We start from the raw sequence: 16000 nt of genomic DNA, 5'->3' as shown, positions 1-16000 counted from the left end.
AAGTTTCCCTTGCCAAATGGCTATTAAATATTATGATCCAATTTTATGATCATAGGCTATTGGATAAAAGGCTCCTAGGACATACTAAGTTCATTGAATTCTGTCAATGATGCTAGTGATAATGAAAGGATACCAAATAGCCAGAGAGAAGCTTGATTTCTTCACAGGAGGACCCTAAGCTATAATTATAGAACAATGACATTTTTAAAGAGCCCTGAAGGTCTAGAATAGTGGTTTCCAAAGTGGTGTACACAAGATATTCTACTGTGATGTGGTAAAATAACAGAAATTCCATTTAAACTTTTAACTGAAAATAAAGAAAGCACCTAAGTTTTATTAAGTATTTGTGTCAAATATTCCTATGTAGAATAGAACCAGACCTCCATTTCATTTGTCAGTCACATACCCTGTGAGATATGTAAGACTGTCAAATGGCATTCTTATTTGTTTATTTTCTTTGAGCATACTGCAATATATTATAGCTTAGGTATGCCCAGCTAAGGATATTTATAAATCATATTATCTAGTTTTTGCTAACTTTCACAAAATGGGCAAGTAGGTTAAAAAGATTCCTCTGAAGGAACCATGGATTATTAAAATTATGACAATATTAAAGATATACACACAAGTTGACAAGAAAGTAGCAGAAATGATAATACAAGCTCCGTTCAGCCACATTACAAGGCAAAAATATCAACAACTTAATTAGATTTGATGAGAAGGCAGTCCCCAAATTGAAATAATTAAAATTTGGAACAGGATTTATAACAGCTAGGAATAATGATAAACTTCAACCCAAGTATAAATTATGCCTTGAGGTATTATTTAATAATAGTTCTCAAAAAGATTGGTGTCACCTACAAAATTCTCATTACTTTTGCACTTAAATGTGAAATCAGAATCTCCTAGTGTATACTACTATCTTCCAAAGAGTCTCACTGGTTTTTGAACCCGCTTATTCAAAAAAAATAAAAACAAAAAAAAACCCTTCTCTTTAGTTCACAAGAGCCACAGAGACGATGCAATTTGATGCAAATTAAACAGAAACTTCTGCCTGACTGGTGGATGGGGCAGAAAAATGAATATCAGGTCAGAGTACTGACACAATTACTGACACAACTTCTTATTTTTGTTTTTATAATCTTTAAAAAAATCTTCTTTAATTAAGACAGCCACTAAAACCAAGTATCAAAATAAAGTGAATATACAACTAGATTTCTGAATAGCAATGACACTATACCTATGCTAAAAGAATACAATATACATTATGAGACTAAGCACTCATGCTGATGTATTCCTATCTACTCATAGGAGAGCAAGTCAGGAAAATTAGAAAATGTAAAATGTATTTATCATAAGCTGCTAAAAAGTTTTAAAATTAATGAAGCACATTAAAAGCATTGATATTAAGGAAAATAATCTTTAAAATTTATAAAATAAAAATTATTTTAAATTATTCTTTATTTCATCCTTTTAAAATTTTGTTTTAAAACATGTTCAATTTGAAATTTTCTTTTACTAATGGGATTTATGTTAAAAAAAAAAAAAAAAAAAAAGACGAAAGAACACTATTTAGACCAAGGATGAGCAAATGACCACATATGGCTTGCTGTCTTTATTTTGTATGATGACATAAAGTAAGGATAGATTTTACATTTTTAAGGGGGAAAAAAATCAAAAGAATTATATTTCATCACATTAAAATTATGTGAGTCAAATTTCAGTATTTGTAAATATAGTTTTATTGGCACAAAGTCATACTCATTTGTTTGCACTACAACATGTGGAACAATGACTTCATGCTACTTCTCAGTACGCTAAAAACTGCAGTACCTCAATTATAACTCAGTATTTCAATACTATTTATATTGCTTTATGATGACATTTTGTTTTTTTAATTATGAGTCTATATCCATCATATCAAAACAAGAAGTAAAAGATGGAATGTTGAATGTTTAAAGCACAGTAGAGTATGGATCACTTTGTTTTCAAAGAGGTAGCAAACTATTGTGTTTATTATGCAATGACACTATACCTATGTTAAAAGAATACAATATACATTATGAGACTAAGCACTCATGCTAATATATTCCTAACTACTTATAAGAGAGCAAGTCAGAAAAATTAGAAAATGTAAAATGTACTATCTCACCACAACAGAATTTCTTGACAAAAATGTGAAAATGAGGCTACAACCAGACCTTTTATGTTATTCAAGCAACAATTGTTTACTGATGAGTTAATTAATCATGTTTTGATTGTAACAGCCAAAGAAATTTATCCAGAGAAAATAAACTTAAAAGCCTATTAACTTTTTGGCTCAATTAAAGTCAAGTATGTTTGTGGATCAGTTTTTGGCAATAACTAACTGTGTTAAAAAAAAATTTTCAAAGATCAAATACACAAAATTCCATTACAGATTGGTATCAACAGATGAACATTTGCAACTGATTCTGATAATAGGGGATACTAACTTTAAATTTTAATTAAACAATATTACTGCCCCCCCCCAAAAAAAAAGAGTTCCATTTCTCTCATTAGCAGATCTCTATTGCAAATTTTAAAAGTACTCAAATATTATTATATTTTCAATTTTGACAATAAAACAATTTGTGGAAATTTGTTTTCCTCCTTGTTATATAGCTATATACTAAATATTCTCTAAATTGCCTATTGGCCCAGAAAATAAGTTTGTCAACTTCTGATCTAGCACCTCCCCTTATTTTTCAAAAGAGGACACCAAGGTGGAGAGATATGATATAATTCACCCAAAGTGAGTCATAGAGTGAGAGATGTCAACAGGTCACAGGTCCTGGCTTCCAGGCCAATGGTCTTTCCACTACCAGATTCACGCTGGGTTTATAAGTTCTCTTTGCAGCCTTCAGTCTCCAAAGCCAAGCAGATTAAAACAGGGAATACCCTAATGTTCATGGGGGAGAAGTTAAAATGTTTGTTTTCTAGATTCACCTTAGACTATCCCATTCTTGGGCTCTTACTCTTCTGAATAATTATGCATTTTAATCTAAAATATCAGATTACGGCTTCTAAACAATGAAAATCAAATCAGGAAGAATTTAGAACAGTAAGTGAGATACTTGTCAGCCAGAAAGGACTTAATTCTATTTTTAAGCCTGTATAGTTTTTCTTTTTAGTGTTCAGAACAAGATGGAAAACAGAAATTTAAAATTTTATATGAAGTTCCATTTTTTAAAAACATTTTTTATAAATGAGATCATCAATGATTTTCCTGATAGTAAGACTCAACTGACAGAAAATCAAATAATTCTGTATTAGTATTCCTGTTCTTTTTCTCTGATTTTCCATCTATACTAAATAAGATTTTGTCAAACACAAAAACAGTCTGGAGGAGCCAAAAATCTAGAGTCTAAGAACATTTCTAGAGAATTTCTCTACTTATGCAGATTAAAATCGCCTGAAGAAATGAAGCAAGTAATTACTGAAGTCCCGGCATTCATTCTAGAAATTAGAAGGAATAAATAAGTCTAAAGATTCTAGTTAAACATATAATGGATTACTTGCCATCTAGGGAAGGAGGTAGGGGAAAGGGAGGGGGGAAAAATTGGAATACAAGATTTTGCATGTGTGAATGCTGAAAATTATCTTGGTATATGTTTTGAAAATAAAAAGCTTTATAAAAAATTTTAGTTAAAGTCTAAATTTTACAAAAATATATGAGATTATCACCTTTAATATAACTGAAGATGGCCTTTCTCATCTTGATATACTGAACACAAAGCTAATAACAATGAATATTCACCTGATTTGGTATTACTTAAAAATTTAAAAATTGCTATAAACTCTTAAAGATCAGGACAACTAAAATATTTAAAACAAAAAACTTCCAGATAAACTCATCAGCATCATTGTGAAGAAACAATCTCAGTGAAGACAGTTGAAAATGGAGAATTACCAGTGGTGCCAGTGGGACAATTGGTGCATACCACCTCCTTTGTCTTGGGAACAACGGCACAACTTGAGCCTCCTGGGCATGGACAAGGTTGACAATCAGAGGAAGTACCAGCTGTTGAATCTCCATAGTAGCCATCAACACACTTTTCACAGTGTGGACCAGCCGTGTTATCTCTGCAGTTACAAACACCTAATTTGAAATGAAAGGAATAAATAAATACACATAGTAAATAAAACTTCTCACCCTGGCTCGTCTCTTTAAAAAAAAAAAAAAACCCAGAAAATTCAAAATTTGTAGCTGTACCAGATGACATCCTTACCTGTCTCAGGATCACAGGTCTCACTATGTCCATTGCAAGTACAAAGCACACAAGGACTGTAAGGTCCAAGACTAGGTGTTTCCCTTTTGTATCCTGAGACACACAGTTGACAAAACTGCCCTCCATATCCCACAGGGCAGGTACAGGACTCTACCCAAACTGCAGGGACCCCAGGTCCACGCTGAGCACTTGCCAAAGTGACATCATCCAAATATCCAGCACCTATGTATGGATGTAAAACAAAGCAATTTATAAACAATAATAGTCAGTGTGCTTTCACTGGATTATAAGACCTTGTAAGACCCTTAAGTCAATCCATTCACATACATAGTAGCCCAAGAAAAGGCTATATAGAACATTATTACTTACACTTCTATGGATAATATATCAAGGTATTACACAAAAATATGTTATTTAATGCTTTCCAAACTTGTGAGATACAATTTTCAAATTATTTCCTAGAAGAAATGAGTGCCTATTTACATGACGAAAATCATTCTATTTATGACATCTAATGTTTAAAATGATTGCTAGAAGACTGGCAACTAGAAATTAATTTTTTTCTGATTTTTAGTCTACCAGTAACTCTGCTATAACTTTAAATATTATCTCCCATTCCGTCTGTGAAACAAAGTATATTATATAAACAAAGTTGAATAGAATCAATATTTTGAGGGCACATGACTCATAAATGTGGGATACTGTTAATTTGGAAAAAATGGTTTAATATAATGCTCCATTAGGATGGGTTTTTCTCTTTTCCTAACCTTCCTGGTTGTTCTTTCATGAACGTCTGACACTGCTCATCATTCCTGAAACTCTCTCCTCCCTTGGCTTCTGAGACAACCTTCTCTGTAAGATTACAATGATTAAAGAACAATACATAACAAATGAAGTATAAAGCACTATGTGAAATCTGAGTATTGCACCTGCAGAACTAAACACATCCCAGAGTGCTAGTAACTAACTATTGTCGGTGAGCCCTCCAAAATGATGGAGAACAAAGACTAGATCTCATAAGACAAAAGGTGGGTGACTGTCCTGATTTTTACAAGAAGGAAAAGGATTTGTCAAATTATAAGTCTGTGAAGTTGACTCTTATTTCTATTGACATTTTGGGAATATATGATTAAAAAGATAGTTTGTAAATCTCTAGAGGGGAAAATAGTGATCACTATAAACCAAGATAGGGTCATTAAGAAGGGATCATGTCAGAATAATGCAACAGTGTTGAATTCAGCAAAATGTCAATGAAAATGAGTTAGGAATAAATAATCTGGAAGTTAATCACACAGAGTTTTATGGAAAATCAATCAACAAGTATTTTTTAAAGCATCTACTATGGCCAGGCACAATGGATATAAGTAAAACAAATGAAACAATTCCTCCTTTCAAGGAGTAACTTTCTAATAGAGGAGACAAATACATGTATAAATATAAAATGAAATAAACCTGCACAACTTAAATACTAGGTAATTTGGAAGTGAAGGTACATGTGGGAGAGATCATAAAGTTTCATGCAGAAGATGGTAACTGAGCTTGTCTTAAAAAAAGGATTCTTATGTGTCAAAGGGAAGAAGGAAGTAAAATCCAGGCAAAGACAAGATCTCAAACTATTATTTAAATATTTTACTGTCATCTAACTTGTTATATGTTTGTGTGTTATCTTGCCAACTAAAACAAAAATTCCTTGAGGATAGGGATTGTATCCCATATCTGCAACTCACAACCTGGCTATAGCACAATGCCTAGAACAAAACAGGTATACAACAAATACTGATTTAATCAACTAACGTCAAGCATATGTGAGCTAAGTTATGTTGTTCTTGCCTTTTTTGTTTGTTTTTAAACATTGTAATCATATTCCCTCTAAAGATTTATTACATCTTCAGATGAAAAGATTCTTATTTTTCAAAAAATCAAATACTGTAGTTTTAAACTGAGATTTATTATGTCTTTGAAGTAAAAGTTTTCTTTGAGTGCTAAGTTTTAGTTGAATTGGTTCTTCAGAAAGTGGGGCACCAGCTGATGAATTATTTTGGTCAAAGCAATTAATTTAAGTCAATTTCTAAGGTAGTAGAAGATGGATGTGCACATGTGCACAATCTTTATCAGTGAAAGTAGTTTTGTACAAATTGTCAAAGGTCTAATATATAAGGATCAAGTGAAAATGGACATTTTTACGCTATATACTTTTCTTGAATTCTAAATTTCATATTAAAAACTCAGAGAATTTGTAAACTGCAGTAATTCTGTTAAGCACTTTTAAAATATGTATTTTTGTAGTATTATCACAGAACATTATGGATTCTAAAGCAATAAAACTTACATACTACTATAAGTGTAAGTTACCCTGAATTCTATAACCTGATCACCACCCCTGAGAGCCTTCCAAATTTTTCTATAACTTACTTCTCTCACTGTATGTCCCACGAATCTTGATAGAAGTTAAATTATTTAATAGTTTTTGAAATTCAAAAGGAGTAAGGGTAGGTCTCCAGGGATAATCTGTTGCTTCGTGAAGTCTATGGGGAAAAGTTCATATTAGCTTCTGTAGTCATAGTCTCTGGAAGTTCACAATGTACTCTTTGCTCATTCTACAACCAAGGCAATACAGTAAATGCACAAATGAAAAAAAAAAAAAAAAATCCAGACCTTTTGGTTAGTCTGACACAATCCTTGGAAAAGGCAAACAGTAGGATGTCATCCTTTTACATGAAAGATATTATATAAACACACACCACTCAAGATAAGATCTACAAGTCATAGTAATCACAACTCCTCATTCCTTTCTCCCCTATTCCAACAGCAAAGATGGATATGATGCATCGCCTTACCTAAAAATGTATTTCACAGTGGTTTCACTAGGATAGGAGTTGCCCTGAGCAATTAAAGGAACAGATACTCTAAGACCAGCTCCTTCAAGGACCAGATCTTCTGCAGAGAGTCGTGTATCCCGCCTTTCCACTCGAAAGGAGAAAGTGAGATTCTGACCATAACTCAACAGGTGGTTACCTAAAAACTTGTCTGAAATACAGAAACAATACACCAAAGATATGCAATAAAGTTGAAATATGGATATATGAAAGTACCAAATAAATGTTCTAATTTCACATACCAGGAGCAATGAAGTATATGGGAAAGTAGCTCTCTGAGATCACAGAGATCTCCTGGCTCTCAGAAGACCACTGGAGTGATGTCTCAGAGCCGTCCCGCTCTTCAGCACGCCATCCTTCCTTATCTAGAAGCAGAGAATGAAAACAAAAGTGCTTCTGTAGTATTTCCATGTAAAAACTGTAACTGACTATGCTACATTTCTTGTGTATTACTTTCATCTATTTAGCATATAATTTATACCTGCCATTAAAACTCTAAAAATTTCTCAATCATAATTTTCTTCATTAAATAAAAAAGCTAAGCAAAGTAAAAACCACACTCTCATCATTGGGCGTTTCTATCACCAAAACACATCAAATCTCAGAAATCATTATGAGTCCTCCTTTCAATAATTAAACTACAGTCTTAGTTGTTCTGCTATAGAAAGACCCAAATTACCTATCTGGAAAGTGGAAGTGATAGAGTGGACACTGTATCCTTCAGCATTCGTGCAGACAGAAGAATGCCCAAAACAAAAGCAAGGGGTACAGCCTCGAGGATTAGATGACTCCAAGTGAAAAAATCCAGGTTTGCACCTATAGATGAGTGGAAAAAGAGTTAGCTATTTACAGTTTAGGATGTCACCAGGGAAAATATAGTGTAGGGGCAACAAAAATTAGTTACCTCTCACAACTGAATCCTTCCACATTGTCTTTACAAACACAACGCCCAGTTTCAACATTACATTCATCTGTACTTCCAGCAGGGTTGCAAGAACATGGCCTATTAAATAAAAAAAAAAAAAAGATACAAATTTACACACACACACACACACACACACACACACACACACACACACTATAAATTGGAGAAAGAAATCTCACTTTGAAACAAAGTCAGCTTTTAATAATACAAGTTAATGAACAAATTTACAGATAACACAACAAATTAAAAAACCATCTATAACTATAGCTATAGACATAGATAATTCAGAATACATTTCAAAATCAAATACGTATTTGGTTTTGAAATGCATTCTAGCTTGGACTTGGAGATATTCCATTTAAAAGACTGAAATTTTCATACTACATTGCTTCCAACCTAACAATCTACGTGGTAATACTTGCTATCAGGAGATCAGAACCTGACCAACAACAGAGAAGAGAGGGTTCTCATATATTGGAATATATGAGGCATAAAATGAAAAAAAGATAGAACACTGGATCTGAAGTCAGAAAGATCTCTGGCCTTGGGCACTTCACAGCTCTGTGAACCTGAGAATGTCATTTTTGCCTCTGTATCTGAGGTCTGTTATGAGGAATAAATGAGATAATAATTATAAAGGGATTTCCACTGAGGAAGTATTATGTAAAGTTAAAAAAAAAAAACTAACTATATTAGAAATGTTTTCCCCCAATGAAAGATTACTGTGCCATAACAAATAATAATTATGAAGACTTTAGAGAAACATGAGGATGAGAGGTATATGAATTGGGTACTAAGTAGAACCAGAAAAACAATATACTTCGTTAACTACAGGGAAAATGAAAGACAACCCCCCAAAATAAAATGAATAATAAACAACTATAATAATCATCAAGCTAGATCCCCCCCCAAAAAGATGAAAAAATGAGGCTTTTGTTTTTTTCAAGATGGCTGGGCAACTATGGTGTAGAAAACTGCATACATAGTAGATGTGTTGGCTAGTTTTGTTTTACTACTTTTTTTTTTTAATTCTTTTTTATTCTTTGTTGCAAGGGATGATTCTCTGACTAGGGAACAAAGATAATGTATTTGGAAACAGAAGTGATGTAAAAAAAAAAAAAAGAAAGAAAGAAAGAAAAGAAAAGAAAAAAAAAGACACTGATAAAGAAATACATTTCCTTCCTATCTGTATACTCGGTATTTATTTCAAATTCCTTACCTGCATCCTGCCTCAGTAAGAGAGTGGAATCCAGGCTGGCACTGATCACATTTGTCACCCATCACACCTGGCTTACAGCTACATCGTCCATAATTATCACACTGTGTACTGAGAGAGCCTGTGTAGAACAAGAGATCAATTTATAAAGCTCTGTTATCCATCACAAATGTGTCATAAAAGGAGCAGTGAAATAAAGTATCAGATAAACTCCCATAAAATTAGCTAAACAAAAGCTATTTCTGAAAATTGATTGTGTTGAACTTTCAAATGGCTACAGGTATATCAAATATCAATTTTAAAAGTAGGACTAATTTCAAATCTATGTTTTTAAAGCTAAATGTGAGATTAGCTATCATTTTCATCTTTCAGATATATAATAGCATTCACTTACCAATCTTAAGAAAACAGTCACAACAATGAACGTTGTTACTGATGATTTAACAGTTAAGAGATCACAAAATTTTCTGTAATTTTATTTTATTTAATAAAGCTCACAAAAAAAAATAGTCTCCAATTCTATTTATAATTTTATATTATGTTATTAAATTATATGAATTATAGTAATTTACAAAAATTATTATTCAAACCAACACACACACTTTTCAAATATGCCAGAAAATTATATTAAAGTTTAACATGAATAAGGACAGGAGCAATCCCATATAATTTAAAAGGAAAAGTACACATTCTATCCTTTGTTTCCTAGGATGTTCTGATAACCAAAGTTTTACCTATGAAGTATGTACAGTGTACAGATTTTAAAATGTGGCTTTAAACAGTAACAGTACAGCTAAGGGCAACCTTGATCTGAAAGAAGGTCCTGCCGTCTTACTTACCAACAGGGCTACAATGGCATGGCAGGCATGCTTCCTCATTTCCAAGGCGATAGAAATTCTCCCGACATCTTTCACAATTGGCACCATCAGTATTATCCTGACAGTTGGTACAGTGGCCACCATGGCCCGTAGAACGATACAGTTCAGGGTCAAAGTAACATTCTTGTGATCTTCCATTGCAGTTACAAGCTGAAGAATAAACCATCTAAGTTAACTAGACATATGGCTTTTTAAAAGGGACAATCAAAGGAATGTGAAACAGGCAATTCCTTTTCTCCAATATTCCCTCTGATTAATTTTTATAGAGTCTGCTGTTAAATCTGTGGTGTTAAAATAATTAATCTATGTTTTAATAGGAAGCATCATTGTGGATTCATTAAGCTACTAAACTATCAAGGCTTAGTTATGTTTAAAAGCAGTATTAATGCTACCATATAATATTAAGGAGCTCCTATAATGGGAAAAACTTTTTAATTTAGTAGGTATTCACATTCTCATTAAAAGCCAAATCCATGTCTCTTGGTCCCTGATCCAAAAACAAGACACTTATGTATACCAAGTTAAGATTCTACCTTAAAAATATTTTAGGCACCAACAAACATGAACCAATGACAAGCCATGAACTTATCAATGTTGTGTCCAAACCATGGTATAATACAAGGGTAAGGTGAGTGTTCCTATAACTCAGACTGGGCAAAAAGGTAAAGTTCAGATGACATCCAGAACTTCTTAAACATAGGAAATTTGTTATCTTCACAAATATTGACTGTTTTGAGAAAGTTTGGGTCTTAAGGTCAAATTTTCAGGATTCAGTATTATTCTTGAAGAATTAAAAAAAGACTGAAGACACTCTGGAAATACACAGAGACTGAAAACCCAAAGCAAAAAGGAATTCATGTTATATTTTAATATATTTAACATCTACTGGTCATCCTGCCATTTAGGGGAGGGGGTGGGGGGGGTAAGAGGTGAAAAATTGGAACAAGAGGTTTGTCAATTGTTAATGCTGTAAAGTTACACATGTATATATCCTGTAAATTAAAGGCTATTAAATAAAAAAAAAAAAAAAAAAAAAAAAAGGAATTCATTTTGCTCACACGCCCCACAATAGTTTTAAAGAACTCTTAAAAAAATAATAAAGAAAGAATAGAGATAGACCTCTCTGTGGCAACCTGGAACCCTAAATGCCACTATACTTATTATTATTTTTTTTTGCTGAGGCAATTGGGGCTAAGTGATTTGCCCAGGGTCACAGAACTAGGAAATGTTAAGTGTCTGAGGCCAGGTTTGAACTCAGGTCCTCCTGACTTCATGGATAGGGCTCTATCCACTGCACCAACTAGCTGCTCCCAATGCCACTGTAATTATGATACCCACTGTCACATTATATAGCAAGCCACATCATTTATTGGGTACTCAGCAAGTTATTTTACATCCTCATGTAAGCAAAATTATAAGAAACACTATATATGATGAAGTAGAATAAAATTATTTTACTCTATTCTACTTATTAAAGTCCTAGTTTTATTTTGCATCATAGAATGGGGTGACCCTGGGTTCTCAAAGGTTTAAACCAGTGAAACAAAAGTTTTGGTAGGTGCCACCATGATAGATTAATTTTAAATAAGGACCTGGTATCAAGTAGACTGAATACATACTGATAAATTTTTCAGTCATAGTAAAGAGTCAAAAACCATCCACTAACTCACAAAAGAACTGTAATCTGTACCAAGGGAAGGAATGAACAAACCATAGATCTTTGGATTTCATTTAAATCAAGAAAGTTTCCTGAAGAAGAGTGAATAATTCTCAGTAAATGAATAATTGCCTATTTGAGGAGTGGGGGATGTTTAAAGGACAACACACTGTCACAGATAATTCTTCCCCCCCCATAAGATATGCATAAATCTATGCATTACTTTTTTGTTAAGTCAATAAGTTGACAATTTTCTTCTTTCAAATAAGCATATTCTGTTCTATATTCTATATATAATCCTCTATTCCTCCTTCCTATTCTCCTCTTTCTACACCTAAAATGATAAGTGATAGCTCCACAAATATATATTCTAGTTTTGCTGAAGGGTAATCTAAGTCATAACCCACCCACCCCACCCTCCTCAAAGCAAATTAACTCAAAAATATTTGCATAGTTAGATAAAATTCCTTTGTCCTAGATTAATAGTTGACTTATAAATGGAATAGTCTTATGTTCTTTTTTATATTTTTTTAACTGTGTTTATCTCTGTATTTCATGATTTTCCTTTACTGCCCAGTTACTAGCAATGAGACTTAGTTTTTTACAATGAAAAAGCCTGCTTCAGTAATTTTTTTTAAAAGTATGCAAACTATTTTAGAGGACAAGGATAAGATAAAGAGGAGATGACATCTAAATCTTTTGATTTTGTAATCCTTGTCAAATTAGACATATGAGAGGAAAGGAAGGATGTAGAAAAGGAATTCAACAAAAACAATTCCCACCATGGTCTCTGCCTGAATACCTTTGGTGATGGAAAACTTACCACTTCATGAGGCAAACTGCTCCATTTTTGGACAGCTCAAATTACAATGAAATTCTTCCTTCTATTAAGATGAAATTTACCTCCCTTAAACAAATCTCTATTAAGCCTATGTTCCACCCTCTGAGGCCAAGCAGATCTAGAGCTTTATAATTCTTTGTATCAATTCCTTTAGCTCTAAATTAAACATATTATTTTTTAAATTGTAATGTCTTGCCAAGAAAGAAGAACTCAAATGGACGATGAAACACAAATATGACTTCTTTCAGGGCTTATATAAGTTGTTTTCTATTTCATTACTTAGTAAACTGTGTCTATATGGTTTCATACTCCTCTCCCCCACCTTACCCCTACTCAGACATAAATATAATTCCCAGAAAGAATACTGGAAAATTTCTGGGTTCTTTCTTTATTTCTTCCCAGGTAAACCAAAAGCTACTCATATTCTGCCACCTTCCCACATCACCAAGCCAAGTAACCTGGCATCCAAAGAAGGGTAAGAGGGGAAGTTGATGCTTGATCTACAAAATAATTTCAAACAGTTGAATATCACTACATACGATTATAATTCTACCTCAAAATTATATGTTTGTATTGAATATTTCACAAAATAGATACAGCAATTTAACATTGTTATTGTTATAAGGTAATACAGGAATAACATGAATTTAGGCAAAGTTTTGAATTCTTATGTCTTAAGTTTCATTTTATAGGCATGCCCAAAGTATTATAATAAAACACAGAGATTTAAACATTTGTATATAATTGGCTTCTTTTGTGTCTGTAATTTTCTATTAACATGACTGCACTTTCCCACTAAACTCCCTCAATATTCAAATGGAAAACTGTCCTAAATTTTCCTCTTAACAAAGAAATAAAATGAAGCAATTCACATGCTCCCTTTTTCTCTACTGGGATTTTAAAGACAACCTCTAGATTTCTTAGTGGGTATCAAATGCAGAGTACTTACGCAAACATTCGCTGGCACTCTCTGCAGTTGCTCTCCTCCATGGCCGGTCATTAAAGAATGGAAGACACTTTTCACAATCTACTCCATAAGTGTTGTGTTTGCAATTACATACCAACTTATCAAAGTCCTTCTTCACACACTCACTTGCATGTCCATTGCATTTACACCTGCAGAAAAAAGTAAACTAATAAAATACAACTCCCAAAGAACCTCAGAAAATGATGCTTCTAGGTGGTAAGGTTACAAAGCAAGAACAGAACTGAAGAGGATTTTGGAGCTTTCTAAGATCAGGGATAAAGGGAAAGTTCTGAGCAGAGATAATTTATGATAGCCAATAACAGAACTGATTATATGTGGTCACTATTAGTACCTTTTCCAATGTTTAAATCTTTACCTGACATGATTATGCACAAAGGACTCATAGTATTACTATTTACCCAAAGGATATGAGATAAATTGTAGCATTTATTTTAAACTAAATTCAATTACTACTATCTTGCTACAAAAGCAGGAGCACTACAAGGTTCAGTTTTAATAAATCAATGATCTTTACAAAGAAAGAAAACCAGTACAAATAAGAACCTTAATATTAATCAACAACTTTCACAAAGGAGTGGGTAAAAAGAAAAGTAGGCTAAAGATTATGAAGCCCGTCATTAGCAAGGAAGCAACATTTCAAAGCCAGCAAGGAAGCAACATTTCAAAGAAGCAACATTTCAAAGCCCATGTTCAATGGATAGCCAGCGAAAACATCTTCATGGATAAAGGAAAACATAAAGTCAATAAAGCAAACTTGTCTTACATACCATCTCCTCCACCTCGGACCTTCTGAAGCCACCACTTCTTGCTCTTATCTCCCTTTCCTCTTTCTCAAACTTCAACCCAAAACTTCATTATTTCAGTTTTACTTCTTGCTCTTGTCCTTTTGTCCTATGCCAAACCTCAGACCCAGATTACTCAGAAACCACCCAACGAAAACTCCGGGAACTGTAATCTACCAACCTCCAATGATACTCTCTCACAAGTTTACCAACAAACACAATGATTCTTCCTTTAAACATCTGACATTTGTACATACAAACATATAATAAAAATGAGGAATAGAATTTATTTTTAAAAAAACAAAAACAAAAAAAAACAGGAATACTAATCATGATCTCAGACAAAGTTAAAGCTGAAATAGATTTAATCAAAAGAAAAAATGAACAAACTACACTGTATGTCAGTCATAGGAATCTATTATGATTTAGCCTATTTAAAATAACTAGAGTAAGTAAAGTTAAAATATTGCAGTAGCGAAGGAAATGATGAGCTGATGAAGTTCAAAAAAGGTTAAAAGGCTTGGGACTCATGAAGAGAGACATCATCCACCTTTAGAAGAACAGAGGACAAATAAGCATACCACAAGTCTTACATAAACACATATAAATGTATATGTGTATGATTATATCTATGTATCTCCATGATTAATTATCCCAGGGGATAGGAGAGAAAGGCAGGAAAAAAAAAAGTTAAAAGTGCAAAGAACAAAAGAAAACCTAAAATGAAGCAAGGAAAAGATGGGACAGCTCTAAACACAATGTGTAGTATTTATTAGATAGGCTTGCTTGAAATATAAATTTATTGTTTTATATTTTGAATCCTCATGTTCTGCTATGCACATAGCAATTTTTTCTTTTCTTATTTATGTTTAAAATACATTTTAAAAAGAAGAAAGAAAAAAATATCTAACATTCACAGTTCTTCATTACTCAATATTGTCCACCTCACATCAGTTCTGGTCAGCCATGCTAATATCCTTGATCTTGCCATTACCCACAAGTGTTCCATTTCTATATTCATAAAGCCTGAAATTCCCTTCTGATCTCAATCTTTAAAGTCATTTCACCACTCCCTCTGCCTTGTAAGCCCAAATTTTGTTTTTGTCCTTACCTCATCCTCTACCCTCAGCTCTCTCTTTCTTTCTCTTATCTTGACCACTTGCTGAAGCAGTGCAACTTTACACTGGTCTCTTCTCACACGAGTCCCTAGCATGCTAATCTTAGTGCTAATCTTGTTTTACCCAGCCTCAGCTTTGGAATAATTCCACCATCTGCTGTTTTTCTGAATAAAGCTGGAGAAAACTACAAAATGTGTTAAGCAGGTCCATAACAAATATCTTATGTAATTTCAAAAAAAAAGCAGTACTTTTATATTGTTTTAATAAATGTACTATCACCACAGCAACTTTTCTAAACCTTTTTATCCCTCCAAAAGTCTCCTATGTATCCTATTTTCCCACTTTCTCAGCTGGAAACCTTGCCTCACTGAAAAAACCAAAGCCATTTTCCATGAGCTCCCCCCCCCCCCATTTTTCATCTCACAGAAGCCTCAGGACTCTCTCAGATTTTTTATTTGCTTTCTTTACT

General features: G+C 33.1%; 1 protein-coding gene across 1 annotated transcript in view; it reads right to left on the bottom strand.

Moving 5' to 3' along the window:
- LAMC1 (laminin subunit gamma 1) overlaps nt 1–16000 on the bottom strand; it is a 140783-nt gene that overhangs the window by 30432 nt on the left and 94351 nt on the right. The window contains exons 4-13 of the mRNA XM_031937014.1: nt 13593–13759; nt 10107–10295; nt 9271–9388; nt 8031–8129; nt 7806–7942; nt 7369–7491; nt 7088–7277; nt 6663–6775; nt 4251–4472; nt 3932–4120 (exon numbers count right to left, since the gene is read on the bottom strand). Coding sequence (XP_031792874.1) covers nt 3932–4120; nt 4251–4472; nt 6663–6775; nt 7088–7277; nt 7369–7491; nt 7806–7942; nt 8031–8129; nt 9271–9388; nt 10107–10295; nt 13593–13759 — 1547 coding nt within the window. The remainder of the gene's footprint in view (nt 1–3931; nt 4121–4250; nt 4473–6662; nt 6776–7087; nt 7278–7368; nt 7492–7805; nt 7943–8030; nt 8130–9270; nt 9389–10106; nt 10296–13592; nt 13760–16000) is intronic.

The sequence above is a fragment of the Sarcophilus harrisii genome, chromosome 4 (genome assembly GCF_902635505.1).
Source record: "Sarcophilus harrisii chromosome 4, mSarHar1.11, whole genome shotgun sequence".
Taxonomy (NCBI): Eukaryota; Metazoa; Chordata; class Mammalia; order Dasyuromorphia; family Dasyuridae; genus Sarcophilus; species Sarcophilus harrisii.
The sequence above is the reverse complement of the archived record's forward strand: the minus strand, read 5'-3'. Positions and strand labels throughout refer to the sequence as shown.